General features: G+C 44.4%; 1 protein-coding gene across 2 annotated transcripts in view; it reads left to right on the top strand.

The window, feature by feature from the left end:
- DCLRE1B (DNA cross-link repair 1B) overlaps positions 1–7,217 on the top strand; it is a 17,902-nt gene extending 10,685 nt beyond the window's left edge. For both annotated transcript variants that reach the window (XM_069090316.1, XM_069090315.1), the window contains one exon: positions 3,468–7,217. In XM_069090316.1, coding sequence (XP_068946417.1) covers positions 3,468–4,543 — 1,076 coding nt within the window. In that variant the 3' untranslated portion in view covers positions 4,544–7,217. The remainder of the gene's footprint in view (positions 1–3,467) is intronic.
- The last annotated feature ends 6,728 nt before the right edge of the window (positions 7,218–13,945 follow it).

Here is a 13,945-nt window from a genome sequence, read left to right as displayed (position 1 = left end):
CCCGGTGACCTGCAAATGTGTCCATGTCCCCCATCCTTAAAAATCCTTCACTTGGTCCTGCCCTCCTGCCAGCTGTCACTCTCTACTTCTCTTCCCCTTTAAAGACAAAAGTCTTGGAGAAAGCCACCTACACTGGGTGCCTCCACTTCTTCCTCTGTCATTCACTTCTAAACCCAGTGCTATCTTGCTTCTGACCTTGTCATTCAGCTGAAGCTGCCCTCTCTCTCAGGTGTAACCAATGGGCTTTTCCCAGTCTCTCACCCTTCTTGACCGCTCTTCAGCATTTGGCAGTGTTATTTTCCCCCTTAATACTCTTTTCCTCTCTGGGTTTTCATGACTCCGCTCTCTCCTGGTTCTCTTCTAATCTGTCTGACCTTTCCTTCCAAGTCTTCTTTGCTGGATCTTCATCCATGCAGTTAGACAGCAAAGCAGATAAACTGCTGAGCTTGGAGTCAGGAAGTTGTGGACTTAAATCCAGCCTCAGATAGTTGTGTGACCCTGGTCAAGTCCCTCGGCCTCAATTTCCTCATCTATAAAATGAAAATAATAATAGCACTTACCTTACAGGATTGTAAGGAGCAAATGAGATAAGTTTGTTCAATGCTTTATAAACCTTAAAGCACTATATAAATGCTAACTGTTATCATTGTTGTTTAGGTTATACCCATCAACTCTAGGTTTCCCCCAGGGACTGTGTCTTAAGTCCTCTTCTTTTTTGCCTCTGTCCTACCTAACCTGGTGATTTCATTAGCTCCCATGGGTTCAGTTTTTATCACTATATAGATGATTCCAAGGTCTATACATTTAGTTCTAATCTCTCTCCTGTGCTGAAGTCCCACATCACCAGCTGGCCTTTGGATATCTCAGAATGGATGTGCTATAGGCAGCTCATATCCATCATGTCCAAAACAAAACATTCCCTTTGCCCCACGCCCTCCCCTTCTCCAGTCAAAGGCACCGCCCTCCTCCTAGTCACTCAGGCTTATCCCCTCCTCCCTACATGTCCAGCCTGTTGTTTGCAGATCTGGGGCCCTCATCACTTCTCATTTGGACTATTGAAATAGCCTCTTGATGGTTCTCCCTGCTTCAGGTCTCGCCCCACTCCAGTTCATCCAACTTCACCTGCTAAGGTAATTTTGCCAGAGCACACATCTGACCGTTTCAGCCCCCTTCCCACCTCCTGAATAAGCTCCAGTGGCTGCCTATGAATTCCTGGATCAAACCAGAAACCCCCTGTTTGGTGTTTTGGGACCCTCCTTTCTGCCCCCTTTGCTCCCTTCTCAGTCTTCTTACACTTTATTCTTTTCCACACATTCTGTTCTCCAGCTCCACTCACCTACTTGACACTCAGTTTTCCATCTCTGTGCGTTGCCCTGCTGTCCCATATGTCAGGAGTGCTTTGCCTCTTCACCTGTACCTCTGAGTTTTCCTGGCTTCCTTCTAGACTCAGTTCCAATCCTAGCTTGTGCTCCAGGCCTTTTCTGGTCTCCCCAGCTTCCAGTGCCTTCCCCACTGGTATTACCCTTTATCTACTCTTCATATGTCTTATATGTATTATATGTACTTGGTTATTTTCATATTGTTTCCCACATTAGAATGTTAACTCCTAGGGGCAGCTAGGTGGCGCAGTGAGTAAGAGCACTAGCCCTGGAGTTGGGAGGACCCAGGATCAGTTCCGGCCTCAGATACTTAATACCCACACAAAAAAAAATGGCCATGTAACCTTGGGCAAGTTACTTAACCCCAATTGCTTTTAAAAAAAAAATGTTAACTCCTTGAGGGCAAAGGTGGTTTTGTCTTTTTTGAAGTACCTAGTTCTTTGCGTAGTGTCTGATGCATAATAAGTGTTTTAATTAATCCTTCTTGACTTGTCCAGATGAATAAAAGCATTCCCAAGCAATACTGAAAGTCCAGTTGAGGTTAGATATGTAGAATGGACTTGTATTGGACATAATTAATGTGATAGTTATACCTTTCTTCATGAATGCCTAAGGAAAGAGCCCATTGGGATGGTTGCGTAGGGTAGGTCATTGACAGAAAAGAACTTTGGAAGGTTAAGAAATTGGACTCTAGGCTGGTTTCAGAGGTTGGCTGACTGGGATCTAGGCTAAATTGCCTAGATGAAGTGAAGCCAGAGGAGACCTGATGGTCAGGGAGGAGAAAGAAGAGTTGAGAGAGAGATTATGAAGAACAAGTTCATTAGGTTTAAAGGAAGTATTTTTGGTCCACAGGTATTGTCAAACTTGATCACCCATCTTTTTCTATTTTTGAAAACATCAGATCTGCCTGTAACAGACAAATATTTTTTTACCACTACGGATATTCCAAAGACTGTGCTACAGGACATAATGGTATTACCATATTTTAAGTGATATTTAGCATGGTTGGAGTGATTAGCCTCCCATAGCCATGACCTAGATTTAAGAACTATCATCACCCAACACCTTGCATTATTCTTCTATTTCCACTGCCATAACTTAAATGCAGGCCCTCTCTTTTTCTTGCCCCGGATATTTTAGCGGCTTTTTAGTTGGTGTCTTTGCCCTTTAAGCTGTCTTAGATACTGTGCTGGACTCAGACGTAGCTCTGATCTTGTCCCTGCCCTGTCCAGAAGATCCTCCAGGCCATCCAAGATCTGTCTCCAGCTCGACTTTCCCTTCTCCAGATAGGACTGCTTTCATGCTGTTCCTGTCACCTAGATTGCTGCTCCTCAGCCCTAAATGTCCTGCTGTTCCAAGGGCTCGCACAAGTGCCACCTCTTCCTAGAACTTCCCACCTGAAAGAGCTTTCACCCTCTCCTCCACTCCTGCCGCTTTTGTTGCTACTTAATCCTGTGGCACAAGTGGCGCTTTTTGCCTTTTATTTGTCTGCATGGCACCTCGACTGCTAAACTGGGAGGGGACAAGGATGTATTCCTCTCTTGATCTCTGGTAAAACCTAGCATAGATGGGGTGGCCAGGTGGCGCAGTGAATAGAGCACCAGCCCTGGAGTCAGGAGGACCTGAGTTCAAATCTGGCCTCAGACCCTTAACACTTCCTAGTCGTGTGACCTTGGGCAAGTCGCTTAACCCCAGTTGCCCAGCCTTCCCCCTCCAAAAAAGCAAAAAACAAAAAAACCAAACCTAGCACAGGAGAGCTTCTTGTTAAGTAATTATCAGATTTTAAATGGTATGTGAATGTAAACCTAGATGAACTCAGAGAGAACATAGTATATTCAGTCCTCAGGAGAATAGAGAAGGGCTCCAGGTGGGCTCGGGTTACCAAGGAAGCCTTGCTGGAAGGGATGGGTTTTGAAAGTGGGAACAAAACGAGATAGCAGAGAAAACTGGGCCTGTGGTTGGTGAGCCTAGCTGTTGTCTGCTCCTCGGCCTGCTAGCAGCTCGGGCCCTTCTAATGCTGTTGTGATTTCTTTTTGATCTTAGTGACCTCTGAGGCTTCATTCCCTCTCCCATTTTCTCTTTAATTAGGTCTCTACAGTTTGGGCAAAGAGTCCCTCCTGGAGCAGTTGGCCCTGGAGTTCCAGACCTGGGTAGTGCTGAGTCCTCGGCGGATGGAGCTGGTCCGCCTAATGGAGCTGGCAGACGTGTTCACTGTCGAGGAGGGGGCCGGCCGCATCCACGCTGTGAATCGTGCTGAGGTTTGCTGTGGTGCCATGCTGCAGTGGAATTATACTCACCCAACTATTGCCATCCTACCCACAAGCCGAAGAATCCGTGTCTCCCACCCTGGTATTCATGTGGTTCCTTATTCTGACCACTCCTCCTTCTCTGAGTTGTGTGACTTTGTGGCTGCACTGAGGCCTTGCCGGATAGTGCCCATTGTCCAGGGAGGAGCTTGTCAGGATTATTTTCAGGAAAGCCTGAGTCCCCAGCCAGTCATTAAGCCCCAGGTGCCTCTGTCTGTGCAGCAATACATGGGGACCCTTTGGAACCCCCCAAAAGAACTGGGCCGTGTTTGGCTACTGGGGAGAGGACCCAAGAGGCCCAAGACCCAAGGTGTAATCTTTGAGTCGCCTGAGAGAGAATCTGATCCACCTCAAACTGTGAGAGATCTCAAGAGACCCAAGAGAAAGCTTTTCCCCCAGTGTAGGGACAGTCAGAAACAGCCCAGGCTGCCTGCTTCATGTGCCAAGTTGCAGCTGCTTGGCCGTCTAAAAGACTCTGACAGTGAGGATGGAGGGGACTGGCCAGTACCGTTCTTACCAGAAAAGGCAGTGCAGACTGTGAAGGCTCCCTCCACGGAATCCTCAGGGAATGTGAGGCCTGCAGGTGAAGGAGACAGCCCTGAAGAACTGGCGGAGCAGAGACACTCAGGACCTCAGCATGTTGGTGGGAGACAAGATAGTGTGCCCAGAACCACCAGCAGCAAAGCTCTGAGGGTGCAAGCAACTGAGCCCTGGATCATGGCAGCAGAATACCTCCTAACCCCTCTGAGTTTCCTCCAAATGGGATATTCCTCAAGGAACTTTGACCACCAAGTGGAAAAATATCTGAGGAGTATGGGCAGGGGTACCCATTTGGAGCTTTTCTCACAGTATAGATGAGAAATGAGAATAGACATTTGATGTTTCCTTTGGTCTTTGTGGTATCTCAGTGTCTGATGGCTGATGGAGTGAAGAGGCCTGATTCTGGCCCATATTTACCTGCTCTGCCTGGCCCCAGACTGCTGTAGGCAGTAGAGCAGTGGTCTGGCTCACCAGGGTACCCAGAGGATCTGTCTGAGTCAAGAGATGCTATCTTCTTCCTGCTTGTCTCCCTCCACTGCTCCTTTCCCCTCATTCCCCTCATTCTGTTTTGTGACATGAGCATCATCAACCATATCCCCAAAAGATCAGTGATTGGGGGAGGGGGAGAGGTGGAGGGGGGATGCAGTACAAGTAGCCCTGACAATCCTTTACATACTGTGAACTTCCCATCTTGGGGCCTCTGGGAGGAAGCAGGAAATAAGGGAGAGTCCAGGAACCGACTTGATGGGAATTCCACTCTTTCCTCCTCCTCTTCCTCATGGGGTTTGATCATGCTTATTGCTAACCTATATCTTGGTACTTGGCCAGCTGTAAGGCTGTAGTCTCCTACCATAATTAGCACTTGCACTCAGCTAACCATTGAGATTGAGGGTGCGGTGTAGAAATTTGTCTCCCTTTGGGGGCTGCCCAGTTCTGCTGAAGCCCCTGGCCATTTGGCAGGGACAGAGTTGCAAGAGACCAAATGTCCTGCCAGATGTTCTTCCAGTTTGCATAGCTGGGATGTTTGCTGCCCCCCCTGGCCTCTTGGGTTGAGCAAGGAGGCCAAGCACACAGCCTGTTTGTTTTAGTTTCCAGGGAAGAAACCATGGAGCCAGCTGGCTGGATGTGAAGGGGGGTGTGCAGTTCTGCCCTGGCCTTCTGCTAACACCTTGACTATATGCCAGACCAACCAGCTCGCTGGGTAGAATAGACCAAACAGTGGGGGATGGTGCTATCACTTGAGCTGCAGAGCTGGGCAAGCGCAGTACCTGGAGAGAAAATGTGCTGGGGCTGGGGTAGTTGTAGCTCCTCTCCCATATCAGACAGAAGAAACGTTCCCACTTCCCCAGAGGAAGAGACCATGAGCTTAGATTTACTTAGTATTTATAATATTGATTGCACTTCTTCATTGCATAGTGCCTTCTTGTACTGAGAACTACAAAGGTGGTCCTTACTCTGAAGTTCTCAGTCTAATTGTAAAGATTGGCCACCGGAAAATAACAAGATAGCAACAAATGCAAATGTATATAATGAGAGCTAATTGTATAAACACCAGAGGGAGGGGTAGGATGTTCTCCCAGATGAAATAAATAACTCTTTCTGGAAGGCCCACATGGACAGTCTTACGTGACTTCTCTAGGCACCCTAAGTTGCTGCACTGTGGGTCTCAAGGTGGCTGTGTTGATAAGGATGTCCCTTCTATGTAGGGCTCAGGCAAGGAGGCTTATCTCTTGGTACTAAGAAGGGCCTCCCTCATGGACTGCACTGTTGCGGTTGGGTTTTTTTTTCTTGAGTATTTGATAATCTAAAAACATACATGCAAATGTTACTGGTGCATTTTATTTTTACCTTACAATCATTTCTGGGTATTCTCCCAGCTCACAAGTCCCCCTTTGCAACAAAGGGGGGAAAAAGTTAAAAGGCACTAACACAGTAGTCTGACATACCTGGCAGGTATGCAAAATTGTGGACCATCATTTTCCTATCTTTCTCTGAACAGAAGCAAATAGTATCACATCTTTTCTTTCAAATCAGTATTGGTCCTTACAGTTACTCAGCATTTGGTTTCATTCTAATGGTCTTGTCTTTTTTCTTTTGCCTCTGTATAAGTGGTTCAGATTTCACTTACTTAAAATGGCATCAGTTGATTCTCAGTACCCTTGTAGTGTTGACTCATGTCCACACCATGGCCACACCTCCAGTAGGATCTCCAAGAGGAAAGGAGGAGTAAGAATGATGATTCCAGAAGGTTTAGGGGATTGTTTCATTGTTCTTTTGCAATGATGGAGCAAATGCCATAGTATGAGTTCCACAGGATCATAGCATTGGAGAATTGGAGGGTAATTAGTCAGTCATCTAGTGTCCCCCCAAAATTCTTCACTAAACCACACTAGCAAGTTGTCATTTCCAGTCTAGGCTGGAAAATTTCCAAGAAGCAAGTACCTGTTATATATGAAGATGGCCCGTTCTAGCTCTGGATTGCTTTAATGGTTATCAGGTTTATCCTGACCTCATGTCTAAATTTGGCTCTTTGAACTCCCAACCATTGCTTTTGGTTCTTGGAGCCAAAGAGAACAAGTTAATCTCCTTTCTGTGGTATAGCCCTTCAAAAACAAATGTAGCTGTCATGTTCCCCCTGAGTCTTCTCTAGACTTTGAGGAAATCTGCTCAAATCCTTAAAAAATGATTCCCATTGTTTTGGATTTGTGATACTTTATTTGGCCTACAGAACATTTCCACTCCACATTCTCTTCCTCCCCAGAGTCACTCCGATAATTCTTCTCTGTTCTTCCCAAAGTTCTGTATCACATAAACCAGGATTCTTAACCTTCACCCCCATTTCTTTAGGAGTGTATTGAAGCCTGTGGATGTGCCTTTCCCAGAAAAGTGTTCTTAAATGTATAAAATGAAATATGTAATTACAAAGGAAACCAATGATGCTGGAATAGTTATCAAAATGTTAAGAAAAAATCAAAAGATAATAGGTTAAGAATTCCTTTGTCTAAAGTGATTTTGTTAGAATTTGACTGCTTAAGATAGTTGGAAATGCTCTATATGCAAGTTAGGTTTTATAAATGCTTATTAAGTGTTTGCTGTGTGTAATAATAGCTAACATTTATATAGATCTATAGGATTTACAAAATACATGACTCAACTCTATGAGGAAGGTACCATTTTACAGATGAGAAACTGATGTTGAGAGGTTAAGTAACTTCTGGGGTCATATAGTTAGTGTCAGAAACAGTTTGAACTCAGGTCTTTCTGACTCCAGGCACAGTACTGTATTTCATCTGCTACTTCACAGTGTAAGACACTCCAGGAGGTGTCCAGGAAAATGGAACTACCTGATTTCATCCAATAAACATTTATTAAGCACCTGCTGCATAAACCCTGGGAGAATTTAACAAGCACCTATTGCATAATCACTTTGGATGAGACTGTCTCTATCCTGTAGTTTTAAAATTATCAGGAGCATAGGACATCACATCTCCCATATACAGTAGTACATGATAAGTGCATATTATGTGCAAAGCATATTTCTTTTTGAGACCTGAGGGGAAGCAGATAGGACTTCATGGAAGAGGTGGGATTTGCTAAATGACCAAGAACCATATGAAAAGACTCAAAATCAGTACAGGAAGAAGGCAAATTAAAACAACGCCATGGTTACGCTTCCATCAACTGTGGCAAAGGTGATAAAAGATGGAAATAGAGGGGCTGGAGGGGGATAGACCCACTAGTAGATTGGTGGTGAATTTGTCTAACCATTCTAAAAAAGTCACTTGAGATACTACTTGATTGGGGGATAGTTAAACAAATTTAGGTGTATAAATGTACCATGATTAAGAATTGTTAAATGCATATGATGCTGAAAGGGGAGGGGACTGAACTAAGGCAGGAAACATCTGCATATGTTTCAAGGACTGGTTTCCCTTGAGCTCTCCCAGTGGGGAGAGGGGATATGGTAGAGAAAGTCTGGAGAACAGCTTGGAGAGGGATCTGACGTGGCTGACCTTAGAGCCCCTAAGTGGAGGTTCTGGGAAGAACCAGCAGGGGCAGGGGCAGAGGGTCCTTCTGATGTGTGAATTCCAGGACTAGAGTGAACTTCCAGGATGAAGAGGATTCAGAGGCATGTTAGAGGAAGCCCTGAGTACATACTAGAGAGGAAAGAGAAATGAAAGTATAGCCCCCCTCTGATAACACTCCCCCAACCTATACTTGCAGTCTTTGGGGTTCATAGGGGGGTGGTTGCTACTTATTCTTCAGATATATTAGAAGTACAAGCCCTGAGGGCCAGGCTTCTAGAACTGGTCCTCACTGTCCCCCACTACTGGTGTGCTCCCCATGATCAGTTAAGATAAGGTACAAAAGATTTTTTTAAGGGGGGGGGGAGTCATTTTTCTGACAAATACACAGTTTATTGGAGAGATACAGTATGCTTAGATACGTGCAATAATGGTGAGATACAAATGAAGAGAAAGGGGTGTTTTCCAACTCATTGACCGGAAAATCCTTTTCTGACTTTTTGGAGACCTCATGAAGGTCCCGGAAGTGGGGAGCGATGGGAGGTCTCAATGAAGCTGGGGGGGGGGGGGGGGTGGTGTTTTTTTTTTTTTTTTTTTTAAGCAAGGGGTTAAGTAACTTGCTCAAGGTTACACGGCCAGGTGTTTCTGGGTGGGTGCTAAGTGTCTGAGCCCGGGATTCGATCTCCAGGTCATTCCAACACTGGAGCCGGTGCTCTTACTTGCTGTGCTACCTGGCCGGCCTCCCCCCCCCCCCCCCCCGGGGGCGGTCTGTCTTTTCCTGAATTTAGAACCTACACCTCTCCATACTGGGAAGTCACTCCTCAAAACCTTCCATCCTTCAATGACTCCATCTCTGTGGCTGCTTCTGCAGCTGGCAAAGGTCAGTTCTGGATCTCTCAGACTCACAAGACTGCTGCTTGGTTATATAGCTTATTCATGGTTGATGCTCGGCCACCTGCTCAGGGAAATGACACCGAAAAGACATTCAGGATAGCTAAGAGAATGGGGCTGCAGTCGCCTGTCTCTCAGGGAGGCAGCTCAAAGTGGCCCCACCACTTCAAATTTAAGAGGCAAACAGAGATGGCTTGAGGGTGGGTCCCGTATGTAATCATGCCAGGAACCAACTGGGCAATGGCTGAGTCATCAGCTCTTTGTGTTTCACAGCCAATTAGAAAGCTCTGTCACAGAGAAGGGAGGGGAACAAGCATTTATTAAGCACCTACTGTGTGCCAAGCCCCGAGCTAAGGTCTTTATAAATATCTCATTTAACCCTCCTAAGAGTGCTGGGAGGTGGGTGGTATTATTATCCTCCTTTATGGTCAAGGAAACTAGGGCAAACAGGTTATAGTTACTTTCCCAGAGTCACACTGCTAGTAAGTGTCTGAAGAGGTGTTTGAACTTGAGCCTTCATGAATCCAGACCTAGTGCTGTATCTAATGAACCACCTATCTATTCAGTAGTCATAGATGATGGACAAACGCTCTCCCCAAGTTTGCACATGGTCCTTTGGACTGGAGCTAGGCAGGAAATATCTGCATACATTTTAAGGTCTGGTGAGAGGGACTAGGTTCCCCCAAGGAAAGTCCATCCCCATTACAAAAAGAACTAAATTGTTTGTAACCTTTGACCCAGCCATCCTAAATTTTAGGCAGATACCACTCAGGGGGTCAGTGACAGGAAGAAAGGTCTTGTCTATAACAAAATACAACAGCCTTCTATAGAAACGACAAACTGGAAACAAGAGTGGGTGCTTGTTGATTGGGGAATTCTGGACAAATTGTGGGATATGAATATTATTGAATTGTAGGAAATGATGAATATGAAGAATTCAGAAGAAAATGGAAAGAATCACAGGAAGGAATGCAGAATAAAAAAAGAATAATGTACTTGATTTTAAAAATGTGAATTAAAGCAACAATGAAAAACCACCGAACTCAGATTAATTGCACTAAAAATGTCGATTCCAGAGAATAAACAAAAGCACATAACCCTCCTCTCAGTAGGATATGGGGGATAATAGATGGGGATTGCTGTACATGCTGGAGGATGTGATTGGTTGGTCAATTGAGTTAGTTTTATTAAACTGTTTTGCTTTTTTTACAGGGAAGGTGTAATGGTAGTAGTTTGTTGTTTTTTTAAGACATACAAAAAAGCCTATATACTTTAAAAAAAAAAAGGAATAACCAGGAATATAGAAGAAACAGGAGAGAACCCACATCACAGAAGTCATGAGAGGAGAATATTCAGGAGTGAATAATCAACATTGTCAAAAGGTCACAGGTTAAATAGAATGAGGACTAAAAAAATGCCAGCAGAATTAGTAGCTAATTAATCAACAAGCGGGTTTTTAAAAGTGGTTTCTTTGTTCTAAGTACCATGCTGAGCACTGTGGAAACAAATAAAAAGGCATACAAACCCTCCAAAAAGCCAATCTCTTCCCTCAAAGTCGGGTTTCCTCTAAATAGGAAGGCAACCATGCTTTATGCAACTCTCAAGTTGTAAAACCATTCGCCAGTCTGTGTGACAGATGGCATCTCCTTACCTGGAATCGCTGCGTTAATAAAATCCCCAGTCAGGACCAAAACTGTCAGTAGGTAGTTGTTAAGGTCAGCTGTTTTTTCCCCTACTGGGTCTTCTTCCAGAGCAGTGGCCCCGGTGTCTTAACTCAGGGCAAACAGCTAAGCAGGGAAGGGACCCCTCAGTCCCTGCAAAAGAACTCTGATTCAAAGCTTATTGGGTGCTCCTTGCCCACTCCCAGCCCCCACAGACAACCTCCTAGAATATTCACCTTCACACTGGTCTTCGTGCCCAAGCCCTAGGGCTCTAGGTCTAAAAAATATTGAGGAACTAGGAAAGGCAAGACTTCAAGAGAAAAACACAATATCCATAAAACCACTTTCCAACATATTAGCCCAACATCCTCCCCTACTTCTCTGCAGGTAGATCGTGGACAAAGGAGAAAGGACTTTTCCTGGACTGATGCCAGTACCTGGATCTCCCCCCCCCCCCCCCCCGCCCCAGGCATTAAGGTAGTAATAGTAGTAGTAGAAGAAGTAACAACTCTTATTTAATGATTTAAGGTTTGCAAAGCATTTCATGTGCTTTTATCTCATTTGATCCTTTCAACAACCCTGGGAGGTGGGTGCTATAATTATTCCTATTTGAGAGATGAAGAAACTGAGGTAGACAGAAATTAAGTGATTTACTCAGGGCCACACAGCTAGCTAGGTACAATGAATAAAGTGCTGGGTCTGAAGTCAGAGTCCTGAGTTCAAATCCAGCCTCAGGTATGTACTAACTAGCCTGTGCTCCTGGGCAAAGTCACTTAACCTTATTTGCCTCAGTTTCCTCATCTCTGAAAATGAGCTAGGGAAGGAAATGGCAAACCACTCCCAAATGGAGTCACAAAGATACCACTGAACACCACTGGCAACACAGAGCTAATCAGTATCTGAGGCCATATTTAAACTCAATGCTTCCTGACTCCAGGTCCAGTCCCCATTATTTTCATCTAGTTGTGTTATGTGTTGCCTTGGAGAGAATTTACTAGCTGTGTGACCTTGGGCAAGACACTTAACCCCAATTGCCCTGCCCTCCTCCTTCCAAAAAGCAAAAACAAAACAAAACAAAAATATAAAAAAGAAATGGGACTTGAGTTGGACTTTAGAAGTGCCTCCTGGCTCATTGAATGAAAGCAGGACCTCCCTGCCAAACCCAAGGCCAGGAAAGAACTTGGATCCTCTGAACTGCTGCCTACACTCCCTAAGTGGGCTCCCACCTTCACTCCTAGGAGACCCATTCTGTCCTGGCTTCCCTGTTTTTCCCCACCTCTGCACAAGCACCGAGGACAATAGCTCTCAATGGCCTTTTAGATTTCTTGCCCTGCCTTTCCTAGTGACAACTCTGCACTTGGTTCCTGCTTGGCCCAGGTGTCTTGGTGGCAAGAGGCCTAGAGTACAGGGAACTCGAGGGTTCAGAAGGCCTGAGGTGGTGGTGCTTTGTTTGTTCCCTATTCCTGGAGCATACTTTATTACCTGACCTACCTGTTGAATTCCTAGTCATATTCTAAAGTTCAACTCAAGTCCCATCTCTTTTTTATGTATTTTTTGGGGTTTTTTGCTTTTTGGAGGGGAGAGGGCAGGGCAATTGGGGTTAAGGGCTTTCCCAAGGTCACAAGGCTAGTAAGTGTTAAGTGTGGCTAGTAAGTGTTAAATGTCAGAGGTCACATTTGAACTCAGGTCCTCCTGACTCCAGGGCTGTGCTCTGTTCCCTGTGCCACCTACCCACCCCTCTTTTTTATATTTTTAAATTGATGTTATATTTAGATATCCTAGTCATTTCCAAACGGTTTTGCAACTTGGACTTGAGAGTTGCCTGCAACATGGCTTTTTATATGTCTTTTTTTTTCATATATCTCCACAACTTCCTTCTGTTTCACTCCCCTCCCTGGAGAGCCATCCCATATAACAAATAATATTTTTAAAGACCAAAAAAAGGAGAAAAAAAAGGGGGAAGAGGAAATCAACAAAACTGGTTAAGATATTGACAAAGTCTGAAAATATGTGCAATGTATCATACTTGTGAGCTTCAAAAGGCTGTTTCTTTTCAATCTCCTTTGTTGGATCAATCAAGCTCCACCTCCTTTGTGGGTGGACTAGAGTGTTCTAGCCTAAGCCCTTTAATCTTCTCTATACCCTCTCTAAGTGATCTTATTAGCTCCTACAGGTTCAAGATTATAATTTCTATTCAAAACTAAATACATCAAAGCCTTTTTGCAGAGGTATAAACCCCTTCCCTTATATATCTCTTGAACAGGGTGTGAATTCTGTAGGCAAGGTTAAATGCCCTTTGCTCATTGATGAAGCTGATTGGTCTATTACTGACTTACAGTTTTACAATACATCTTAATAGAAAGAGCTTTTGAGTTTACTCCTCCAATGAGGGAGTTCACATATGTGAGCTGGCTCTCCTTTAAAAGGGACTGGAGGAGAAAGATAGACACAGAAGGGAGTTGGAAAGACAAGAAGAGGATCAGAGAGAAGAAAGTTCTTCCTAAGGGAGAGAAGGCCAGAACCTTCTGAAATTTCCCCTGGTTAGAATGAACAGAAGAAACACAACACACAAAAAGATGGTGAACCCAAGTTACTTGTGGGGTAAGTCATATGGATCTGTATGTTGAGAGAAAAAGTGTGATCTGCCAGACTGGGAGGTTGCTTGATATGTTCTGGGGAAGAGGAGAAAAGTTTTTCATACTGTCCAGGCACTTTGGTATAAGTCTGTTCTGAGTTTTTTTTGTAATTATCTAGTATTCCCAATAGGTTATTAAATATATTCTATTATCTTGTATCTGATATCTGGTTAGTCTGTATAAAGGGAATCTAAGGAGCTCTTAGAAAGACATGAGTCAAATTCTGATATTTAAATGAGACCCCCTGGATTGGAACATAAGCTCTAGAGTAGTTATGGAGAGAGGCCCTCAAAGTTAACTTGGTTTTCCATCATGTCAAAGACCAAGATCCAGCTAGCACATCTGTACAGGGATGAGCTGAAATTCCATACTGATCAGTCCATTCTTGGGTTGCTCCTGTTTCTTTCCTCTTAATCTCTTCTCTTCTGAAAGCATCTAATTTCTAGTGTTTTTAAATATCTATCTATCTATCTATCTATCTATCTATCTATCTATCTATCTATCTAT

This window comes from Petaurus breviceps, unplaced genomic scaffold (assembly GCF_028583685.1).
Source record: "Petaurus breviceps papuanus isolate PSGF00001 unplaced genomic scaffold, PetGlider_PUasm1.0 186, whole genome shotgun sequence".
NCBI classification, from domain to species: Eukaryota; Metazoa; Chordata; class Mammalia; order Diprotodontia; family Petauridae; genus Petaurus; species Petaurus breviceps.
This window is presented reverse-complemented; position numbering and strand designations above follow the sequence as displayed.